Source organism: Plecotus auritus, assembly GCF_963455305.1.
Source record: "Plecotus auritus genome assembly, chromosome: 2".
NCBI classification, from domain to species: domain Eukaryota; kingdom Metazoa; phylum Chordata; class Mammalia; order Chiroptera; family Vespertilionidae; genus Plecotus; species Plecotus auritus.
Genome location: NC_137771.1, coordinates 28901501 through 28926545, shown reverse-complemented (window position 1 = coordinate 28926545; position 25045 = coordinate 28901501). Strand labels below are relative to the sequence as shown.

Here is a 25045-nt window from a genome sequence, read left to right as displayed (position 1 = left end):
GCACATCCCCAGTAGGGGGTGTGCAGGAGGCAGCTGATCGATGTTTCTCTCTCATCGATATTTCTAACTCTCTATCCCTCTCCTTTCCTCTCTATAAAAAAATCAAAATATATATAAAAAAATAATAAAGTCTATACCCCGAAGACCCACAGACAGACAAGTAAGCAGACTGTTTCAGTGTATAATACTAGCTTTGACAGGTAAGCACATAATTCTGTAGGAGTATACACAGGAGCACCTTGTCCTGTCTTGGGAAGTCTGGTAATCCTTCTTGAGTCTTATCCTTAAATTTAAATCAATTTAGTCCAACAGAGACCAGTGTCTATTGTGCTAGGTCAAAGTCTATTGGAGGAGCTAGAAAACTTAATGCAGTAAATCTAGCATAATGTGGATAGTAAAGGCATGGGATGCTATGATAACAAGAGTTGAGGAGAAGAGGAGACGAGGAGACAGGTGGGCAGCACAGCTTTCTGGAAGAGTCTTGAAGTAGGAATAGGAGTTAGCTAGACAATGGAATTTCTAGTTTTTTACAAACAACACCCTTCACAGCCCCTTGGTCTACTTTTCCAGTGTACCCTTATATCTCCTATACCTTTGTTTTTCAAATTAGAAACAAGAATCCCTGGATTTTTTTTTTAATATATTTTATTGATATTTTACAGAGAGGAAGGGAGAGGGATAGAGAGCCAGAAACATCGATGAGAGAGAAACATCGATCAGCTGCCTCCTGCACACCTCCCACTGAGGATGTGCCCGCAACCAAGGTACATGCCCTTGACCGGAATCGAACCCAGGACCTTTCAGTCCGCAGGCCGACGCTCTATCCACTGAGCCAAACCGGTTTCGGCAATCCCTGGATTTTTTTAACTTTACAGATGGGATATGAGAAAGTACTGGATAAATACTTTCTGGAGCATCAGTTTTACCAGATGAAAAATAATTCAAAACATCATTTTATATTAAAGTATAATATACAGTATTTGTGGAGTTGAAGGCAAATTTTCCATTGATTTTTTTTCCTAGATAAAAATGGATACATTCCAAGCTAGTGGCAAGTTATTTCAGGCTCGCCCTTAGCATCATCTGCCACCACCTCTTTCTTGTGGAAAAGTTTGAAATGCACGATCTGAATGTGCCAAGAACGTTGATGTCTCTGTGCCTTAGCATGTGGCATTTCCTCATCCTGGAGTGCTCTTCCCACCTTCCTCCCAAGGTAAACTCTACTTACCCTTCAAAGCCCAACCTAAGTGTCAGGCCATAACAGTCATTTTTACACAGTTTAAATGTCTTCCCATAACAGTTAATTTTTGAACACCACTCATGTCTCTGCCTCCTTTCCTAATAGCTTTGAAGGCACCTCCCCATTTTGTGTTTCCACCACCCTTTACTCGGATTTCCCACTGCAGCACTGCTCGCATTGTACAGCTCTGCTCACTGTTTCCTTGCCTGTCTCTGCTGCTGGACTGTAAGCTTCTTTAGGACAGGGACTATTCTTAAACTTATCTCTGTGTCCTTGGTGGCTAGCACTTGATAGACACTCAATAGATGTTTGTTGAATGTTGAATTTATGGGCCATTCCTTACTCTGCATGCCCTCTGTTCTTACAGAAAGTACTATCTCCTTTACTTCTCATCTTCAGGGAATGATGTGTTCCACAAAAGCATATTTTCCAGACAACTGAAATTTACTTCTTAAAGTATCAAAATCTGCTTTTGGTGGGAATCTATTTTTCCATGTTTATACACGCTTGCTCTCATAAGTAAACTATACTAAACATAATGTGTTACTTGATGACTTATCCCTGAAAGCATCGGGTTTGGAATTTGTGACACCCCCTGTCACCACTGATGGAATCGGGTTTTTTAACTCCACACAAAGTAACTCTATGACCTGGTTTGAGTTCTTGTGCTCACTTCTTATATTTTGATCACCACTTCTTGCTGTCTATGTGTTTGCTCTAAGACACTGTCCTTTGCTCCTTTTATATGCCTTTAAATGGATATAAAAATTACAAAACTAATATATGTTCATTGAAACACAAACAGAAGCATTTGAAGTGAAAAAATCAAAGTCCTCCCTTCATTCCTGGCTTCCTACCCCAACACTCACCCACATCCACACCCTCACTCTCTAGGCATAGCCATTGTTATCAGTTTAGTTTATATTCCTTCAGGTCATTTTCTGTCAATGTGTGTGTCTACTTGTGGGTATACTAATATCAAATCATGCTATGCATACTATTATATGACTTGCTTTCTTCTCACTCGACAATATCCTATAGGTATCCTTGCATGTAAGTACATCCAAGTCTATGTCATTCTTTTTAATGGCTGCCCCCTTTTAATTTGACAATCTTAATCAGCTGTGAATGGGAAAGCCAAATAATCAAGCTTATTAGAATTGTACCTAAGAAAGAGTAAATCGGCTCTGAATGAAGGTTTAAAGAATTCTCCTAGGAGTAAAATGTGTTAACTTTAGTTCATGGACTTTGTAATGTTTATTTTGGCTATTCTGGGACTCTGTTTGCTTATTTCCTGGTTCACTGTGTTTTGGATAGCTGAGGTTGTTGCTGGACACATGACCTATGAATTAGTGAGGTATTACATATTCAATTTTGCATTATATAATTTTTGCTATGGTTTTGTGGGGGATTGCACTTAATTTTTCATTTAGATTATTTTTATAGACAGTGATTATTTTTTCCAATTCCTAAGTGCTTGCATCATAATGCAGACTGTTGCATATAGTAACAGTTAAAAATATTTGGCTTGATGATTGACATAGGGTTTCTTACTATATCGTCTACCTGTGAGGTGTCCACTGGATTTATGGGAACTCTATAAGCTGGTCTGAGGAAGCCTTTTACTACGAATGAACATTAAAGTACTGACAGCATCTTGTCCCTATAAATAATAAAATCCTATTTAGGATTTACATAGAGTCTCCCTTCTGCCTTCATCTGCCATAATAAGGAGCTAATTCCTGTTGATTCCACATTTTAAATCTCACTGTAATGTGTCCCCTCTTTTTCATGCCCACTGCCCCAGTACCTTGGATTAGGCTCTACCATATCTCAACTGACTTCTTAACTACCGGTATTCTCCCTGCCTCCTGCCTAAACTCCACCCTACTTACCCAGTAACTAGTGCTATTTTTAAAACAGAAATCCTACCATGTCACACCCCTGAGAAACCCTCAACGGATTTCTCATCATCTATAGGCTAAAGTCCACTTTCCTTAGCTTAGTATACATAGCCTTTTGTGATTTGCCCCACTTCTAACTATGTCTTGCTACTCAGTGCCTCATACTTTCATTTCTAGGGAAATCAAGTGGCTTAGTTCCTTTAACACACCATACAAGAGAGTTATCAATAAATTCTTGTTAAATGAATGAATGAAACACATTACCTAGCTAGAGTGACTAGTCAACCTTCTTTGCTCAGGATGTTCCTTCTTCACACCTGCCACTCCAGCGTAATTATTAATAGTGCTTCTTTTCACTGTCAAGCTTGTCTCAGACCAATGAACAACATGGTCACGCTAAATGATAGCAGTCATCAAATTGTTTTCTAACTCTGGTCTTTTCTACTAGATGGTGAGCTCTTTGGGGGCAGAAATTTTATTTGTTCATTTTACTTTTTGAAAATATACTTTTTTTAAATTATTGATTTCAGAGAGGAAGGGAGAGGCAGAGAGAGAGATAGAAGCATCAATGATGAGAGAGAATCATTGATTGGCCACCTCCTGCTTGCCCCCCACTGGGGATGGACCCTGAAGCCCAGACATGTGCCCTGACGGGGAATCAAACTGTGACCTTCTGGCTTACAGGTTGACGCTCAATCACTGAGCCATGCCGGTTGGGCCGTTCATTTTACTTTTATATCCTCATTTATTTATTCACCTAAGATCGACACTGTTAGATGTTGAGGAATAATGATGAATAAAGCAAACGTGGTTCTTGCCCTCATGAAGTTTACAACCCAGCAGGAGAGAATAATCTAGTGAGAAGAGTAGTGCTTCAACCAAGAAAAGCTACTGTATGAATGAGTGACTAAACATGGTTAAAAACTTAGAGGTTTCTGAACAAATAACCCTGATCCAATGAATTACAGAGACAGAAATGACAAAAACCTCTAGGTTGGTCAAATTAACCATTTACTTACAAGAGTTGGTAACTAAAATTTTAAAATACAAACAACACATGTAAACATAACCATACATAATTATTAGATGCTACCTGATGTTAAACATAAGAAAAGAGGACCATGAAATAATAGCAAGAATGAGAGTTCAAGGGCTCTGTGTTTTCAGACCGACAATTTGTAATCCCATGTGGTTCTTTCCAGGGTGGATTATCAGTACATACTACCCTCCCCACTCTCCATCCCTGTTTTTTTCTAGATGAGAAATCTGTAATTACAGAAACTGAACCACAGAAGAAGGGAATGATTTTTAAAACCAGGATTAGATTTTGGTTGGGCTTTGCTTTCAGAGCTAGAACTACCTGCTAGTCTAGACTTTTTAATCAGGTTCCCATGGGCAAATTACAAAACGCTTTCAACCTCAGTTTCCTCTTCTAGATATAAAATAGTGATAATATTATCTCCAGAATTAATCTGAAGATTAAATGAGATTATGTAAGGGCATTTAGTCCTGAAACCCAGCTCCTAGGAGGCACTGGGGGGATATTAGTTCTCCATCCATTTCCCCTATTTGTCTTCTGTATGTGGTGAATTAAATGATGACATAAAATGATTTGAAAAGAACGAACTATAAATATAAACACCAATAAAAATGTTAATGCTCAAACCTGAGTGCTCAACTAGGTCCTCTCTATCCCTTCTAAAAGTATTAGTTGTATTTATATTCATTTATTACCTTATTACTATAGGCAAAGACCCAGAGAAGCATTCAGGAAGTAAGATTTTTCTGGGGGGGAAAGGCATAGTTTATGAGGGAGCCAGGATTTGAGGGTCATTTAGCTGCAGTGGGTGTCAGTCTTAAATATTTAACCCATCTACTCTTGGTCACATTTGGATCAAGAAAGCAAGAAGATCAAGATACCATTCATTTACTGTAGATCTTTATTGGGGGGTGGGGGGGAGTAGGGGCTGTGAACAAAAGCAAGAGCTCTCTTCCGTTTACAGTATCTCTCCACTCCAAGACTGGACCTCTTCGGTGAGGGCCAGCAGGTTTGTTCTCCAGGAGTGCCCTGGGTCTGGACTCCATTTCCCAGAGTCCCTTAGTGCCCTAATGTATTCAGTGCTCAGAGTGCCTGTATGTGTGTGAGTGTGAGAGAATGTGTGCGTGCGCCCGTGAGTGTGTGTGTGTCTCCGAGTCCCTGGGAGAGTGGAGGCTCATTCACTGATTAGAGCCAGCGCTGAGAGGCAGCACTGCTCCTTCTCTCACACCAACCGAGTCTCTTAATCTGTACATGCAATCCCAGGCAGCTCGCGAACACAGACCCGGGGCCAGCCGCCTGCTGCTGCTGCCGCTGCCGCCGCCACCGCCGCCGCTGCCTCCGCCGGCCCTGCGCACCCGGGACTTTTCATGCACCACACTCACCGCCTCCTTCCCTCCGTGTCCTGAAAAGTGCGACCATTCTCTCAAGGAATTTACACGGCAAGTATGGAGAAACAGAAAGGGGTATGTGGGTGTGTGTGCACACCCCAGAGGGGTGGGTGCGAGGGCCGCCGGGCTGCTCAGGAACCTGGCTAACTTTCCGGGTCCGTTTCCTAGGGATTCGGGCGGCTCCCCTCGACAGGAGCAGGGGCTGGGACCTGGACTGGTGCGTCTTAGATCTTCGCCACGGAGCCTCCCAGCATCTGTGCCCTGCGCGCTCCGTGCGCTGCCTCGCTCAAACTTTCCGTCTTGAGTTTTCCTTAATGTGTTTTATTTGGGGGGCGCGAGGGGGAGGGACCAGACGCGGGAATTGGACAAGTAGGGAGGGTGAGGGGACAGCTAGGGAAGGGAGCAGGACTTTTTTTTCTCCATCTTTTAATAAGCCCCATCCCCACTTTGTTTGGGTCCGTCTCGAGAATGCCCTCTCACCGGGCTCTCCGGTCTATCCCGCGGTGATTTCCGGCGGGGCCGGGACCGGGTGATACTCGGTGGGGAGCCTGAAGCCGCGGGATGGGGAAGGGGCGATCCGAATGAGAAAGGACCCCGACCGCCCCCGCACAACGCACTACTGGCCCGGTGGGGTACCCGAAGAGAAACTGGGAACCTTGGGCCTCCGGGTGCTGGGCTTACTTTCTTAGCGGGGGCGTGGAGGGAGGAGAGTGGGATGGGGAGCCGCTGCGGGCTGGAAGGAGGCAGGTGCTGGCACAGAGGTGGACCCTTCTAATGCCACCGGTAAACTCTCCGCTCCGCTCGGTTGGACCCGCCTGGCCTGAGAGCAGCCCGACCCGTAGGGGGTCTCCCGGGATTTTCGGGGCTGGGACTACTCTCCCGGCGACTCTGCGGAGCAGGCTGGGAGGACCACCATATAGACAGCGGCACGTTGCTCTTTTTGTGGCTTTATTTTTAGCATAGATTTACCTGCCTTAAACTGAGTAACAATTTCTCTTCCTCCGACTTGAGAACAAAACTTTTCAGCGAACACGTTGGTCGCTGCGGTACTGCAGCCATCCGCGCCCCGCTCGTCAGCCTGGCCGAGCGACCTTCTCCGCCCGGAGCCGCCCCGCCACCGCGCTCCCAAGCCTCCAGCCACCCCCCTCCCCAACCCGGGCTTTTCAGGGCTCGGCCTGAGCGTTTCGCCTTTGTGCATTGTAAGGGAAAGCCTTTTCTTCCAGGGCACACAAACTTGGGCGGAGAGCTTCCGTGTGGCCCCCCGGGCGAGGCCGCCCACGGCGGTGAGGCCGGCCATCCGAGGGGAAGCCCGCTCTGTCCACCGCTCCCAGAGCTCGAGGCCCGAGTGGACCCCGGCCGGCGAGGGCGCGCAGGAGCCCCGAAGTAGTGGGGGCTCGGGCTTCTGGGAGGCAGAGAAAGAGCCCTTTCTTCCCGTTGAGAACGCGGGGCTTTCTCGGGCCCCAGCCGCGGCTCGCGGCTCCAGGAGAGCACCAGGGCCCAGGCCCTGAGCTGGACGCGCGTCGAACCGGGAGGAGGGTTGGGGCGGGGGCGCTGGGTGTGGGGCTTTGCCCTGCCTGGCCCGACCGGCCCGGGTCTCTGGCCTGGGTCGCCTCCCTGCCCCGGCAGCCGCTGAGAGGGAAGACTTGGGCGCTCTCTGCCCTCGATGCCCACCGGCCACACCTCGCCTCTCGCCTCGGTTCCGGACTTGGCTTGAGAGGGGCAGAGGAGTAAGAAGGGAAAATAAAGGAAAACAAGGACGGGCGGTGAGGAAGCGGCAGGTCAGAATGGAGGGAGCGGGCCGGCCCGGGGTGTCCGGCCTCCCTCTGCCTGTCTCGGGGGTTCTTCCTGAGAATGGAAAATGAGCCGAGGGGGGGAAAGGTAGAAAGAGCGTCGAGGAAAAGCGAAGCGGCTGTCTTCCGTTCCCTTCCCTCCCGGCCCGCGGGAATCCTGCAAAAGTGGCGTTTGTTCGCTGGCTGCGCTCCGGGGCGAGGTAGGGAAGGCCGAGGGCAGGGCGGCGCCGCGCCCCTAGTGACCCACGGGGCCGCGGCCGGGCACCGAGCGAGCGGGGAATCACACCTGTTTAGCGAGAGGCAGCTGGGCCGCCGCGGCGCGAAAGGCAGTGCCTTCCCTCCCGCACTCTAGGCCCGCAGTCCCGGAACGGGAGGGCCCGGCTTCCCCGCGCTGGCCCGCTTTTCAGGAGACGCGTTTCTAGGAGCCCTGCGGCTGCCCGGCGAAGCGGAGGCGCGCCGCGACGGGACCCGGGTGACCCGCGGGGCGGGGCTGTTCTGGGGCACAAGGTGCTTGGACTTTGATCGCAGGCAGCTTCCTACGAGCCTCTGCCCCGTGAGCCCTGTCCGGCTGCGGACCCGGGCCCCTCGCACTTATCCGTTCTTCGCCGGCCGGCGCCCTCGTTCCCCAAAGTTACAAGCAGATTGTTTCGGGAGGAGCTGGTTGGGACCCAAAGTATTCTTTGTGCAAAGAAAGGCAACCGAGAGCTGGTAGGAGAGGTCCGGCCAAGGAGTGGCGGCCTCGGCTTTGCGTTGGTCCGAAGTTGATGCAGGTTTCGCCTTCACCTCTTCTTCCTCCGTTTTTCCTAAATGAGTTGCTTTTTCCCGGTTCAGACTCTTACTGGCTGAATTCTGCACAGCTCGCTGAGCCCGCAGCCCCGCAGCCCCGCACTCTAGACAGGCTGGGCTGTCTCGGATTCGCACTCGTTAGCCAAGTCAGATCTGGGTCGGGGTCCAAATCTGGGACCGACACCTGGCCACGTCTGATTCGCAGGCTTTGGCCCCAGCTCAGGAACCGTGCTAGCCTTATGCTTCCTTGCATATGGTGGTAAAATTTCTGTTGGAGTGGTGTTTCCAGATACCCCGTGGGCATTTGGTGTGCGGGAATTCTCTTCTAGAGAAGAAATCTGTGAACTTAAAAAAAATTCTTTTCTGAGTTTTTCACAACCCCCCACTACTCTGGCCCCATTTCCCATTGTTCTTTGCTTTTTAAGTTGCCTGTTAATTTTTAAAAGTTTATTTATGCAAAGGAAAAAATATCGTTTAATTTGTTCTATTATTTTCATTCCTGGCTTTTGGAACCGGTTCAGAGACCACAGAAATGTCACCTGTTGTAGTAAGCAGAGGAGTGTTGTGTGTGCATTGTAATTGCTAGCAGAATCATAGTTTGGTGGGCATTCAGAGCTCGGCTCCGGATCGGCTTTGCAGCTTTCTTTGTGGCAGTCATTTGCAAGTGGGTTTGGCTAGCAGCAGCAGCAGCAGCAGCAGCGTGGCTTCCTTCTACACCCATAACCAGCTCCGGTCAAGAAGCCCAGATCCTGGACAGGAATGGTCAGAGGCTGGGGTGGGAAACTGTCCACTCTGAGACGCTGTCTCTGGCTTTCGGTTTTTCTGTGCGAAAGTGACTTGCTCGTTCAGGAGAGCGGGGAGCCCTGTGCATCAGTCCAGACACAGACATTTCCACGTTCTGAAAGCCAGCTTCTTCGTTTCGTTTGTCTTGGTTCTGGCATGTTGAACCACGCAATTAATGATCTCACTAATTATTCAGTTAGTTGGCGTTTTGTAATCACTTTAAACCAGGGTCGGGTGTGTGATTTAACAAACAAACGAACTCCCCACACTTATACAGACCTGAACCAAACCCATCACGTCAAGGATTTGAAATTTTTAAAACTCAATATTTGTTGGTCCCTCCGTCCATCCTCACTGCCTGCCAGACAATTCATTTAGCTTTGTGGATTGATCCCTCCTCCTTGTTTAGTTAATTCAACAAAGACTTTTTGCAATCTGTTTGGAGTTTGTCTGATGCCGTGGAAAAGTAGCTGATGATTTATTTGGTTGCTTTTCGATTTCTGTCTTCAGCCCTTCTTTCTCCTCCTTTCAGCAGGGATGTCAGCTGTTATTACTTCCTATTGATCCCTTTGCAAAGTGAGAAGTGAACTAAAATTAATGTCAATTCCACTGCTCGGATCAATAGCTGGAGTTATTTTAATCTGGATTTGCACGAAGTGCTAAATTAAAAAAAATCAGCATAGAGGCAGAAAAGTAACAGTTACTTACTTTCCCTTTGCCCGGTTCTTTACAGTCACCCAAATGCTCCATCAAGCTGATTATCTTACAATCCATATTTTTTTAATTAAGAGGGTCAGTTAGTTTTCTTATTTTGGGTTCTGTGTTTAAACCCATGACATTTTGACATTGGGAGTGTATTAACTATAGATTTTCATAATGACTGTGGTCTGCTGAAGCCTCATCTGTACAAGTTGCTAATGTGAGGAGGGGGTAAGAAAGAAAAAGGAAAAGAAAAACACTCCCCCTCCCCCAACAGAGACCAGCACCCACACAGTGGAGTAAAGGAGATGTGGCCTGAACAAATATTGTTGATTTATTTTCAGCATAATGAAGTTTCAAATGAATAACCAGGTTTGAGTGATTCACCGTGTTCTGTTGGAGTGTCCGGTGCTGTCGCCAGATTACTAATTTATGAAACTCATTTAACATAATGAGGTGATCCAGGAAGTAAAAATAGAAAGCAAATCCTCTGGGTGATTGGCTATTTTGGGGGAGAAACATTTACCCCCTCACCCCCAGAGTATTAAGTTTGCCCTTTTCTCCAGCTTGCCTCATATCATATTGCTTGTTGATGGACAAGTAGTTATATCTGTTATGAAAAACTGGTTAGAACCCTTGGAACAGCCCTAGACCCACTTTGAGAGCATCCATGTTGCATGGCTATCAGTCGGACTTGAAAACAGCCAAGAACAGGATTCCCAGACTTGTCAGGCTAACTGGCTGTCCTTGGCAGATCATTCCCTGCACTGCTATAACTTGACAGGAAAGTTATTTAAAATTTGGAGGAGAGAAAAATCCGTTAATGTGAGATACATAATCTGGTAATTTAGCAATGATGTCTATAAGGAAAGATGCCAAATGAGGAAGCAGTCTGATGGTGTGCACTCATCTTCCCAATTAATAACAGTCATTGACATGTCTACTACAGGATGGGAGAAGGAAATACTCTCTTTGCACTGCATTAAGCCAGGAGGATTCATCTACAGTTTATCTAAGGTTTCTCTACTTGGGGGAGTACCAACGATAGATACTCCATTATCTAGGTGTTGTTTTTTTTTAAGGGAGGGGGTAAATTTTATTTGAGACATGACTCAATATTTAAAGGTTATAACTTGTAGCAGATGATTATTTTTGGTTACACTTTGAGTTTCACTTAAGTTTTTAGTGTATGTATTTGAATAAGTCCTACTATTCATCTTGTGTTACTCAGACTTTTGATATATAATCCTTCTCCCACTTCCCACTAAAGATAAATTTTGAAATGGAATCAGTGGCTGTGAAAATGTACAACCTAAATTTAAAAGAGAAATTGAAAGAAGTCTCCTCGAACTCCAATTTGTTCCAGAGGCCTTCATTGGACATCAACTCTGACTAGGCCAACTAGCAGAGCAAAATAAGTCAGAAATTTTGTTAACATTTTCCTTTAAATGTTAATGGCAAATTCAAAGCAGTTTACAGACCTACTTAAGAGTGAGTGCATTAGTAACTAAAATTACCGATCCGTTCTTTGCTGCCCCTGGAAGACAGACGCTGCTAAAGAACATATGCCAAAGGCACCCATTATGTTTTTAAATATTGTCAGAGACGCCAGGCATTTTATTGATGAAGGTTTTGTTCCTTCTCAGAAAAGAGAAAGTCTGTGTGATTAGGGAGGGAGGGGTATGCAGCAACAATAATGTTGCTGTTATTGGTTCACACAGCACTTCTTTCTAGAAACAGTCTTAGATGATACATGAAGATATGTGTTTATGCATGTGCCAATGTGTGTGATTTATCCACACGTACAATTTGTACCACCTAACATGTACAGATGTTCATGGTCTGGATGTGCTTGATTTAGGGATTTTTCATTATCAGGGCGTTGTTAGGGGAGATGAAGAGAGGACTCATACATGGGGGGCGGGGAGGGTCATAGAGGTGGATCCTGGTCTCTGTCTGAACATCAGGCCTGCCATGAGTGGCGTATGCAGGTGGAAGCCCTTTAAAATATAGACCCCACCTAATCTACTGGGTGACTTGGTCTTCCAAAGCTCATTTGCTCAGGGAATAGTGTATGTGGAGGTTTTATGATTTTTTTTCCTTTGCTGGGCTCAGGCGCATTTCACCCGGAACGTGTAGGGACCAAAGTCAGCTACGCGTACATCACAGTAAGTTGTCTATTGATTTTCCTGAATGAAAATGGTCTGATGCTGCTGCCCACTGGCTCCTAAAGCCTGTGGTGTCTCTTGCCCGAGCATCTATAAGCCAGAAGGATGGTGTTTCGATCACTTGGGGTTTCCTCTTTTTTCCTCCCCCTAATCTTTCTCCCTCCTCTTTTTTTCTCTTTGCTGTTTCTGCAGGTCTTAGAAGGGGATGATTCCCCAGTAACGTTCCCTGCCCTGACCCAAGGTGCCCCTCAGCCTCCCTCCCAGGGAAGACTGCTTCTTGTGTGACGCGGGCCATCAAAAGAAACTCCAATGGACTTACACCGGGCAGCCTTCAAGATGGAGAACTCATCCTACCTCCCCAACCCGCTGGCATCCCCAGCGCTGATGGTCCTGGCGTCCACAGCTGAGGCCAGCCGCGATGCTTCCATCCCTTGTCAGCAGCCACGACCCTTTGGTGTACCTGTCTCAGTAGACAAGGACGTGCACATTCCATTCACCAACGGTTCCTACACCTTTGCCTCGATGTACCATCGGCAGGGTGGGGTGCCGGGCACTTTTGCCAATCGAGATTTCCCTCCTTCTTTACTACATCTTCACCCCCAGTTTGCTCCCCCAAATCTAGATTGCACTCCAATCAGTATGCTGAATCACAGTGGTGTTGGGGCTTTCCGTCCCTTTGCTTCCACTGAGGACAGGGAGAGTTATCAGTCAGCCTTTACGCCGGCCAAGAGACTGAAGAACTGCCATGACACAGAGTCTCCCCACTTGCGCTTCTCAGATGCAGATGGCAAGGAGTATGACTTTGGGACACAGCTGCCATCTAGTTCCCCCGGTTCACTTAAGGTTGATGACACTGGGAAGAAGATTTTTGCTGTCTCCGGCCTCATTTCGGATCGAGAAGCCTCATCTAGCCCAGAGGACCGGAATGACAGATGTAAGTACTTTGGTGTGAGCCTTCCCGACCCCCAGTAAGCCCTGCCTTACAGTAGTGTTCAACAGGTCGTGGCCTTTTTCCTGTTCCTAGTAGTGGGAAGGGCCAGTTCCTTCCCATTCCATAGCTATGGAATACTAACCTTTACTTGTCTCTGTCAGTAAGCATTGAGAGTTCTGTAGGAAATGTTTTCCTGAAGGTATCCAGAGGCAAGTTGACCTCCACAATACCTTTCTCTCCAGGGCATGATTAGCTTATTCCCTGGGGACTCTGGAGTGAAGAGGGGTGCCATATAGGTACCGGAGTGAATGTCATTTCATTGGAAAGTGTAGGTTCCAAGGGAATTTGGGGGGCCTGAAGAAACTCATCCATCCCTCCTCTCTTTGCTGTCCTCATTATGTTTCTCTGATCTCAGTATTATATTTTAGCTTTTCCATTGTATCACATCCAGTGGACTCCACGTGATTTTATTGTCACAACTCTCAGCCCTTGTCCATATCAGGCTATTTTTCAGAGCAGGACAGAGGTGTCGTCAATCACCATAAAACATTTCAAACAGCTGTATTTTCCTTGCAATCGCAAGGCTAGAAAGCTGACTTCTCTTGGGATTTAACAGGTTTGCTGGATGCTTTTTATGGGGCCCACTTTTAGGACTAGACATGGTTGACCCAGGTGACTGCTCCATAGTTGATGTTCACAATTATTATTAATTTCTTCTTAAGGAACAGCTTTCTCATGTTCTCCAAGTGCCTTTTTGGGCTCTGGCTACACTCACTAATAGTTGGAACTACACCTTGATTTGGAACTTGTAGACTATGACTGCTGAACCCTGCAATCTTCTCATATAATATAATAGAATATAATCAGAAAATAATTGTGTTTTAAAGCTTTTGGGCTGTGGGTAGACAGAGCAGTTCTCTTCAAGTCTGGTGAAAATTTATGAACTGAGGGTGTTTTCCCACCCAACCCTTTGTTCTAAGCTTTGCTTCATTTTGTTTTCTTAAGAAAACTACATCTGAGGTTTGCTTTCCCCGCTTCTCTATTTCTTGTGCTCCCGTCCTCTCTATAACTACCAACACGAATACCATTTTTTTTCTCTTCTCTTTATGATGCCGAGGAGAGTAATAGAGACATTGCAGCTCTCTCCCCTGTCGGCACTGCTTCCTCAGGCTGTCTCCTTGAATTAGGCACTGTGTTAACTTTCCTGCGCTAAAAGGCATCTGCCTAAACCCAGCGTACCTTTTCAATAAAAGTCATCATAAAATCAACCTGCCTTGTAAATCCATCGCTCTTTGGTTTTGAAATATGTTGCAAGTGTGTCTTTTATGTCAGCCTCTGTAAGCCCGAGACCTCCCCACTAAAGGGAGAAGGCTGCTATGTGACAGCACAACTGCCCGTGTGCTCTCTCACTTTTGCTTTAGTTCCTCTTCCACCTTTTCCCTTTCTGTGCAGCTGATGTGTGTGTTATGATCCTGCTTTTTGGATATACCTGCTGAACATAGGTTGGCTTTGGGTTGGTCTGTTTAATTTTATTTCAGTTTAGTTTTCATTTGTCAATGTGCAAGTGCTCAAGGCTAGCTGTAATCTGACCTCTGGCTAAAACTGCCCTGGATTAGGGTGTGACAAATTCTGCCCCCTTTTTTTCTGCAAATACAAGTTGAAAATGAAACCCTCTTCAAAAATGTGCCACAAAGTAACATCTGCAGATCGAGATTCCTTTCTTCTCTCCTAACATATCCAGCTTGTCTCCATCTATCTTTTTAGCCCAAACCTGTGTCAGACCCCCAGAGCCAGGAGGAAGCTTGTTAGTCAAGTCAGAACTCATAGATGCGGATATCCATTCCCCTCCGAGTGTCAAAGCCATAACTCTTCTGTTTGCCTGGTTTGCATTGTGTGGTGGTGCCATCCCCCATGGAGATGGATCCCTCACACAGGAATACGCCTGGGTGGAGAAAAATTAAATGAGTCTGTCTCCCAAAGTGAAATGGAATTCTGACCTTGAAATTAATGAGATTCTGATCAGAAGGGTGGGGAAACTTCTTTATTTCAAATTGTACTGTTACATAAATTGGAGCCCATTCTCCCTCTATTTGTTTAAAATACTCTTCTTTTAGAGAGTAGTTTGTGTTCTCTTTTTTTTCTCCTACACAAATATTCAACCTATGGGTGTGCGTGTGAGTGTGGGATGTTTGTATACCCACATCAGTATCTAGAGTTGCATTTGGGACTGATCCTTAGCAAAAAACACAGGTGCCAAGTGAGGAGGAGACTGCCAGTGATAACCCTGGATCTGTGCTCCTCTGTCTTCCCTTTCCTTGGACAGTGTGGCAGCCGTCACAGGGTGGTACCGCGTAGCATCTGTGCTTTTGATTTTGAGTGTTTGGAAGGCAGGAGAAACAGTTTTCTGTCGGGAAGGGTTGAAGAGGCCCCGTGACAAAGTCTGTAGCAGCTTTCTTGGCTCTTGTCATATGTTGATGTGTGTCAGAATATTTATGGTCTGTTTTATGTAAATACATATTTAAGGGCCGTTAGAAGGCCTGATTATTCCCACTAGATGCCTTTCAGGTCCTCCCTACAGAACCGTTTTGAAATAAGTAATATTTCTCAGATAATCGAGTGACAGTATACAAGACTGCTTCCAAAGGGAGAGCTTGAGGGGCAGATGGGGCAGGGAGGGGGATGGGAAGGCAAGAGGAGAGAGAATAGAAAGTGTTCAAAAGAGTAAAGTAATAGGTCAAGTGCCTTTTGCCCAGACTGCCAATATAATAAAATAGAAACCATATATATTTTAGTTTTTATTCTTAAAATTTAGAGTTAATTTCTGATATGGTTGCCCCATTTTTCAGTTCTCTTCGTATAAACAATTTTTTTCAGAAAGTGTAAAAAATGTTTTATTAAATACAAGTAAAACTCCTAAATAAGCATTTAGCAGGGGTGGTGGTGGTGGTGGTGTTACTGGGTTGTGTGTGTGTCCTTTCTATAGAGAAGTTTTATGACTGAGTTTTAGGTCAATGAAAAATCAGTTTTACAATGGAAACACTGACAGTTTTTACTGTTGCAGCCGCCCCCTGCTCACACACTATATCCATATGCAGATATGTCCACATGTGAGAGCATTTGGAAGAGGGGCCTGCAGACATGGTGTAATGTACACATGTTCTTTCCTTCAATCTGAGTGCTGGTAGGCAGGATTTCTTTTGTGATTAAATATCCATTTTTTTATAGGAAAAAAAATGTAGCTATTTGGGTAAAGTATTGTGTCTCCTAGTACATGACTCCTGTTTGCTTGCCTGTTCATCTACCTGGCATCACAGGTGATTCCCAAGGTAGGTGTTGGGCTCTATGGAAAAAAAGAAGCCTTTACTCTACAGGACTGACTTATTTGCCCTGGAAAAAGGGAGAAGTATTTTGTGAGAAGCCGGTTCGTGGAGGATGCATAATTCCCCAGGAAGGGGACTGAGGTAACTCCTGTTTATTGTCACTCCCTGAACCAGTCTCCCAGGGCTCCTTGTCCAGGGAAATGATGCTAAAATTTATGGACCAATTACAAATAGTCCACGTGTGTCTTACATATGAAGTGTCTACAGATATGTTTCCCAGGGCTTTTAAAATAAACATTTCCTCATTAAGGAAACTTTACAACAAAGGGAAGATACGTATTGTCTGCTGCCTTGTGTTAGAATCTATATATTTATTACCCCCTTAGTACTCTGGCTCTTATCACGTTCATTTCCTTATTTCCTTTGGACCACCCCTGTGCCTAGATTTCTGTCTGAGTGACACAGTCTTTGGCCAGCCTGACAGTCTACCCACTCAGCCCCTATTGGACTTGGCTTGTATGCATGCTTATTGGAGGGTTGAGAGGGACCAGAACTGTCTGTGTGGAGCGATGACTGGCCCTACCTTCTGGCTCACCTCAGGGATGGGCACTGACCGCATGTGACCCTCTTACCTTGGCCTTTCCTATGGTTAGGCAGATTCAAGGTAGGTAGGAAACTGGTAGCTCACAGCAACTGCAGAATGTTCTACTTTTGTTCTCAGATACTAAAAGCCCTGAGTAGAAAATGGTATTTTGTACTTTGAAATGTGCCTTATAAAGGCATGTGCCATTTAAGACCCTGTGTTCTAAGACTCAAATACCTGAGGGTACACAGGCCCCAAGCAGCCCAGACTGAGGAGGGTCAGCTACATCATAGGGGTGTTGTTAGAGGGGATACTTCCCAAGGGTCTGGGACGGGGTTGGACAGAGACCCTAATTTGGGCTTTTAGGAGAATTGTTCTTGCTGGAAAGAATGTTTGGGAGCAGTTCTCAGGTCATCAGGCTGAACTCCTGGATTGTAGCTGGAGCAGATGACCACTGTGAAAGGGTCAGCAAATCACCAGACCAAGATCGGTCAGATGGTTTCCCCTCTGCTGACTGGGCAGACCTAGCCTGATTGTTGCTCCGCTGCTCCCCGGGTTCTCCCGGAGTCCCTTTAAGAACTCCTGTGATGTGTGTGGTTGGTTGTTCACTCCCAACACAGTCATGGAGACTCCTTTTCATGCTGCTGGGTTTAATTGTCTTGTTGGGATAAAGAAATGTTTGCACAGCTAAAGTGGGGCCGGACTGGACGGGAGCGGTCCCTGATGGCTGCAGAGCAGCTGGCCTGGCTTGGCTCGGCGCGCTGCTTGCCCGCCCGCCCGCCCGCGGCTGGGCTCGCTCCCGCTCCGGCTCTCGCTCTCCCGGTCCTCGCTGCACGCCGCGCCGCTCTGGTCGGCGGCTGCCTCCTCGCACGGCCAGAATGCCTAATCACCATGGTGAGAAAACGGACACCGCAGCCGTCCTCCCTCCTCGCCTGCGCCCTCCCTCCCGTCAATTGTCATGCAGAAGTGATCCGGGCTGCCTTTTCCTAGCGGGCGGCCGCCTGCCAGCCCCTCGCGCTCCCGGCCAAAGGGTGGCTGGTAATTGATCGTTTGGGGGAGGGGGCACGGAGAGACGCGACGCCGGGCCAGGGGAGTAAGGACCACTGAGTGGGCCCCCTTGGCTCACTGGAAAAGGACCCCCCAGCCTCCGCCACTGAGATGGCTTTCAAGTGGTTCCAGACATGTTGGTGACTTCGCTGTCCCGCGGCCGGACTTGGAGGCTGCGGGAGAAGTCGCGGTGCTGCCCCAGGCGGGCCCCGCGCCGCCGCCGCCGCCGCCGCCGCCGCCCGCGGTCCCGGCCCGAGGGCGGGCCTTGTCCCCCACCCCAGTCCCGCCCCGCCCTCCACGTCCCTCGCCCCCTGGTCGCACTCCGAACCGAGCTCCCGGTTGGTTTCCTGTACTCTGAGCCACAAAGACAGTGGGGACGGGAGGAGGGTGACCCTGGTGGGGGCACGCCCACGCGGATGTCGGGGTGATGAGGCACCGGCGGGAGGTGCAGGTGGGCGGGTGGTGTAGTGAGGCGAGGGGGTGACCACTGTGTAGGGAGGGGACATGGGGGCGAGGCGTGGGGGTGCAGGAGTGGGAGGAGGAATTGGGGAGAGCCCAGGGCGCGCTGATGAGGGAGGATGGACGTGCACTCGCGCATCTGGAGCAAGCTGTTCCCTCGGCGCCGCAGATTCGAAATGCTTTCCTCGTCTTGCAATTCAAATCTGTAAAACGTTCCGGGAACGTTTCCCAAGTCCGGGGCTTCGTGAAGCGGGAGGATGGCTGGTGTTCGGGGCGAGGCGAGTCGCGGTCGCCTACGACCGTCAGAGGCTCGCAGCCAGCACAGCGGGGCTCGTTAAAGTCTGGGCAATTTCTGGAACTCTTCCCACGGGAAGTTTTCCGGGGCTGTCTTCCGGTCAGCGGCCCCAGGTTGATTATTTGGTGGCCTTTTTTTGTTTGAAAACAAAAAACACACATTGTATCCAAATAACAAAAGTTGCTCTCCCTCCCACCCCCTTTCCTCATTAGGCAAGGAAAAGGAAACTGAAAAATAGAATTACATTTTATATTGGTTTTTCTTACTTTTAACCCTTATTAGCTACTCCCACCTGGTTAATAAATATTAGCACACTTTGAAATGTATTCTTTGTAAATACTCAGGATTTGGAGTGACAATATATTTAATAGTTATATTTTTATAATGTTTTTTCATATTTTTATATTTTAACTATTATTAACCACATCTGTTGGAATGTACATTTTACAAATGTGTGGGATTTAGAGAGATACTTTTTTTGTAAAATCCACATGATTTTAACACCAAAATAACAATAATTTTTGGATTTTAATATGCTCTTCCAACAGTTTAACAGCATTTCTCTGTGCTGTTAACCTCTTAAAGAGAGATGAACTACAGACTTAAGAATAACTTATTGCTATGTATCAGCTAAACTGCCTTGAAAAAAATTTTAATACCATTTACATTGTGACATTTGTGGTTGAATAGAGTGGCTCAAAGTGTATGCTACAGGGTGGGAATTTGTGAATATCTCTATCTTTGGGGCAAGGGGGAGAATTTTCTACAAAAGAACTTTCACCTACTTTCTCTCTCATGCCTTTTTGAGGGAAAGATCCTGAATTGAGACTATGGGGTTAGGCCTGGAGAAATGATAGGCTATGGTATGAATCAGTAAACCTGGTAGATGCTAAATAAACAGCAATAATTTATTCCCTCCCAGCCTTACCCAGTAGATCAGATATTTCTATTATCTTAATCACATTTTAGTTTTAGTATTACAATTTTTTTTTGCATTTGTGCCAATCACATTGAAGGTTTCAGTAAGAGTTAGTTTAGTATTGAATAAATTGGTGGTGATGACTATAATCTAATTTTTATGGAAAGAAAGGAAGAATTTATTTATGCCTTGAGGTTGATAATGACAAAGGTAGGTAGAGAGATTTTTAAGACATAAGTGAAATTTTCTGTCTCAAATAGAGACTTATTTTGTTAATTATGTTGGCTACTAAAACAATCATAACTTTAAAAATAATCTAAAACTTGCTTTTCTTTCCTAACACTCTAGAAACCTAAAATTGCAGTATTTTCCCTTCCCAAATGTTTTCCCACAGCAATTACATTCCCTTTCATGGAGTCCACAAATACGGATCTGCTTTTGGTGTGTATTTTAGGTGGAGGGGGGGCGGTGGGGAGGAGTTCCTACCTACATCCTGGTTGAAGCTAGAAATATACAAGTGATATGAGAGCTTTGTAGACACATATAACCATTTGGCAATTCGGACATTTGACGGTCCATGTTCTCAGTAGATATGTTCTGATTGAAGACGACCTGGAGGAAATGAAAGTTGTGTTTTTAGGGGAGTCCATTCTGTTTAGCAGACACAAGCTGTAGGAAAGTCTAGAGCTGTGTGTGTGGAGAAGGAACCTTCCGGTACAGTCTCATGAGAAATCAAGCCCAGTAAGCCTGAGAGTGACTCACCAGAGGAGGGTTGTCTTTTTCCACTGAAATTCATCTGCAGGCTGAGACGTATGGCTTTGCATCTATCTTAGAGCAGCGGACAGTCAGGAAGATGTAGGGGGGGGGGGGGGGGGCAAAGGGCCAGACCCAGAGAGACCTTTGCTTTATCTTCAGGTGTATGATTCCCATTCAGGTGCCAGCTAATCCTATGCTGCTCTCATTTGACCTTCCTTTTGGGGGTTTGACTTAAACCAAGTCAGAGTGATCTAGCATACTAAATACCTGTTAAAAGAATAAATGCCGTATTTGCCCCCTTTGAGCCACAATTTGAAGGTGTTTCAGATCAAAGGTGGGGAGGCAATATAACATAATTATGAGTTCAGCCTCTGGAATAAAATCCTGACCCTTTAGCTTACTTTCTCTGTGACCCTGGGCAGATTACCTAACCTCTCTGGGCCTCAGTATTCTCACCTGTAAAGTGGGAATTATACAACCTTAAAGGGTTGTTGTGAAGGACTGAATGAGATTAAGTACAAAGATAATGCTTAGAGCAGTTACTCACACATACTAATACATAATGACTATTATTATTTCAAAGACAATCTGGTGGTATAATCTTCATTGTTAAAAGCACTGATATGGCCCCACACAGGGTCATTAACAACTAGCATGTATGTAGGATCCTTTCGCACGTGTGCCTTATGGCAAAGAGGGAGGGAGAAAGGCTCAGAACCCTTTTCTGTGATAACCAGCTGCTTTTTCTCCCTTCATTGTTATCCATCCACCAGGATTAGCCCTGGTGTCCCTCTGACCTGCTTCTCTCTTCATTTTATTTAGAAGGAAGGACTTATAGGGATTTATTTATTTAGAATGACTTGACTAAGGTTAGATATCTAGGCAGTGACTCAGGTTAGAAAATCTGAATCTCATCATATTTTCTTATTATGAATTTTGTATTATCAGATATTATTTAAAATAAATGGGCCATTAGAATTTGTGTGTGATAGAGATTTGGACGACATATAATCAGATTTGCTATAATGGTATTTGACTAGTGTTAGAATTCAAAGTCCCAGAGTTTCAAGTATGTCCTTAGATTTTAAGTTATACAGGCACTTTTACCCTCTTGCCTATGTGAGAGAAATCTGTGAACCTTCCCCCATCTGTGTGTGTCACAGTCCCACAGCATGATGGATTGTCTCTGCTTGGGGGAGGCTTAGGATGGGGCTTGAAGGGGCCTTGTAGGTCAGGAGAGAAATACAGCAGCAGGACTGAGCTTGCGGGGGGTGGGGGTGGGGGGATTAGTAGGGGAAGGGGAGGGCAGGGTTGGGCGGGGATGGGCCTCTTCCATAGTGTCTGTGTGCATTCTCTTAGGAGTAAAAGAGGGCTGTCCATTACCCTGAGCGCACAAATAAACTCAGTGTTTTTTCTCTTTGTAGAGAGAGAGCCCTATGGGGCTTAGGAATACTAAAAAATGACTCTGCATGTCAGTGGGAGAGGATAGGAGTGAGAAAGACTGCCCCTCTGCCCGAGGACCTTAGGTTTGAGTCTGTTATTTAAATATAGTAACTCATGTTTGAAAAGTCTTCTGTTCACATGTTTGTGTAGCTGAAATAGCCATTGGAAGCCAGTTGTTCGATACCTCAATCCCTATCAGTTCCTTTATGCCTGCCTTTAAAAGAAGAGGTTCAGGTTGGTGCTGGGGACAAAGTGTCTCTAGATCATAGAGCACCCGTTTTTCCTCTCTCCCTATCCCCAGTCCTTGCCACATATAGACACAAAGGTGTATGGGAGGTAGGAAGGGAAATGCTATTTTCATGTTTAGTTTTTAAAGAAGAGGGGAAAGTCTGGGATATAGGCCCAAATGCCAAAATCATAGTTATGAAAGAATTCTAGAAAAGGGAAGAGTTGGGTCTAAAAGATAGAGGTAAGGCAGCAGCACACGCTAGGGTAAGTAATCAGCAGGATTGCAGTTAAGGCCTAGGCTTCGGCTTCCTTCCTGAGCAGTAAAATTTTTTTTAAAAATCCTTAGAACAACAAAAGTCTGGACGCATGGGCTTCCTTCCTGACAGGCCAACCTGGTGGGGCTTCATTCAGACTGAGCAGCAGTCAAGGCTGATTTATGGTAGGAGATCCCAGACAGATGGGTGGGCTTAACCCTTTCCTAACCACAGAGATATCTCACTGCAAATGCTGTCCACTTTTCCCAACCTCCCATCATGATGTCTGTAGCTTTTTGTCATTTGTTCTTTATTGAAGGAGAGTACCTGCTGCTGAAGCACCTAATGCCTCGTCATGAGTCGATGAGAAGTTGAGTGACTTGTAAGAGATCTTACCATCAAGTCTGTGACAGAGCTGGCATTGTGCCTATGGCTGGTATAACTCTCAGGCTCTTAGTGACATTATATTGACGTTGGAGCATTGTGTCCATCTTTGATCACAGGAAGTGCCCCCTGGAGTCTGTATTGGGATGGTCCTGTGAGCCTCAGTTCTACCTCTATATAATACTGGTATTGCAGAAGGCATATCTTAGGTGTTTATTGGTGGCATTGTGGATAAAATTGTGGCAGAGTACATGAGGCATGATTAAGTTTTCATACTCTCTTGGTAGAGAGAATGACGCAGTCATTAATACATTTAGCCATTTATCCAGTATTTACTGACTACCTGCATTGTTTTAGACATCATGTTAGGTGCTGGGGATATGATGACAAGCAAGACAGATTATAGTCCCCTGCCTTCCTGGAGTTTAATATTTAGTAAGCAACTGCAGGATATTGTGAAAGGTGCTATAATAGGGGAAGTATAAAATGCCCCGGGGTTAAGAGCAGGAGCACCTAGTCTTTTTTTATTTTTTATTAAGGTATTGTATGTGTACATATCTTACCATTGCCTGCCCCCCCCCCAGCCCCGCTCCCAAACATGCCCTCACCCCCCAATGTTTTGCATCCATTGGTTACTCTTATATGCATGCATATAAGTTCTTCAGTTGATCTCTTATTTCCCACACCTCTCCCTAACCTTCCCGCTGTAATTTGACAGTCTGTTTGATGCTTTACTACCTCTGTATCTATCTTTTTGTTCATCAGTTTATAATGTTTTTTATTATCCACAAATGAGTGAGATCATGTGGTATTTTTCTTTCATTGACTGGCTTATTTCACTTAGCATAATGCTCTCCAATTCCATCCAGGTAGGAGCACCTAGTCTTGTCTAGGAGTCAGGGATAGCTTTGAGTTGATATCTGAAAATCAAGAAGGAGTTGCTTACTCAAAGAGGGCTAGGTGTGGCCATTTGCTTTTCTGGACAAAATATGGCATCTAAGAATGGAAGAAAGAACTGCAGAGCTTCTAAGAATTGCTCACACGTTAAAGAATAGAATTTCTCTCCACCAAGACCTGAGGCCTGACCTCAGATCTCTATAGTACTTCATCCTATGTCCAGGCATTCTTGAGAAAGTCCATTTGATGCTTATGTGTTTAAAGGCCCAGTATCATATAGGGTCTTACTTTTAAAGTAACTTTCTTTCTTTTTGCCGCAAAAAGCTTTATTGTTTCCATTTGGTTCAGTGCATGGGAGAGGGCTTCAGGTGGTTAAAAGAATGGCTAGTAGTTTTGGGGGGAGGCTCAGGCAAAAGCCAGACACCAAGGGAATGCAGAGGGGCCCCTCAAAGGCTTCTGAGCTCCAAAGGCTTCTAGTCATGCTTGAAGGTGAGCCTTTCGAAGAGATACTGGTCCAGCCCAGCCTGGGGCCAGCCTGTGGAGGTGAGTCAGGTGTTGCCCATCTTCTTGATGAGTTTCACTTCCACTCCCTGGACGTGGTTCTCCAGGAAGCCACAGAGCCGAGGGTCTGTGTGGGTAGAACCCAGGACATGTAGCTCCCAAAGGGCCTGGTTCAGGTTCTTCTCCCAAGGCCAGGGTGGCTCCCATGGCATCCTGACTTTTGCCCCATTCATCTTGGGAGGCTTCAGCATGTCCTGGAAGAGAATGCTGCCACCGCGCTGGTTTGCATCTTTAAGAGATACTCGGAGCCCCCTCGCTTCTTCTCCACCAACTCCCTGAAGAAGTGGCCCATGCCCTCCAGAGCCACATCGTCGCAATTGAAATAGAAGCCCAGGGACAGGTAGGTGTAGGAGGCCCGCGGATGCAGGTTGGCCAGGCGGTGGACCACAGCCTCCACCTGGGTGGAGTTGTTCTGATGAATTTGGGAGCTCGTGGTTGTTGGGCAATAGGGAGTTAAGGTAGAAAAAGAAAACTGTGTTGGCTGGTTGCAGAGGTGGTTCCGAAGGTAGTGACTGGAGAAGACGGTGGAGGGAGGTTGGAGGCTGAAAGAAGGAGCGTCCCTGGGTCTGTTCCTTCCAAACACGGTTGAAGCAAGAGACAGATCCAGGACCGCCGAGGGCACTGTAAAGTAACTTTCTATTCCATGCTTCTATGTCTGGATCTATTTTGTTCATTAGATTCCACATATGAGTGAGATTATGTGATACTTGTCTTTCTCTGACAGGCTTCCTTCACTTAGCATAATACTCTCCAGGTCCCTCCATGCTGTCTTTTTTTTTTTTTTTTTTTTTTTAAATATATTTTATTGATATTTTACAGAGAGGAAGGGAGAGGGATAGAGAGTTAGAAACATCGATGAGAGAGAGAGACATCGATCAGCTGCCTCCTGCACACCTCCCACTGGGGATGTGCCCGCAACCAAGGTACATGCCCTTGACCGGAATCGAACCCGGGACCCTTCAGTCCGCAGGCCGATGCTCTATCCACTGAGCCAAACCGGTTTCGGCCCTCCATGCTGTCTTAAAAAACACAAGATCCTTCTTTTTTACAGTATTCCATGATATAAATGTACCACAGCACTTTTATCCACCCAGCTACTGATGGGCACTTGGGCTATTTCCAGATCATAGCTATTGTAAATAACACTGCTATGAACATAGGGGTGCATATA

The 25045-nt window shown here is 46.1% G+C and overlaps 1 protein-coding gene across 6 annotated transcripts in view; it reads left to right on the top strand.

Moving 5' to 3' along the window:
• The first annotated feature begins 5404 nt into the window (after positions 1-5404).
• RNF220 (ring finger protein 220) overlaps positions 5405-25045 on the top strand; it is a 245471-nt gene continuing 225830 nt past the window's right edge. For 2 of the 6 annotated variants that reach the window (XM_080654968.1, XM_080654970.1), the window contains exons 1-2: positions 5411-5622; positions 11990-12731. In XM_080654968.1, coding sequence (XP_080511094.1) covers positions 12107-12731 — 625 coding nt within the window. In that variant the 5' untranslated portion in view covers positions 5411-5622; positions 11990-12106. Of the gene's footprint in view, positions 5623-11658; positions 11798-11989; positions 12732-25045 lie in introns of those variants that run through there. The other 4 variants (XM_080654971.1, XM_080654972.1, XM_080654973.1 and 1 more) reach the window with 4 other exon arrangements.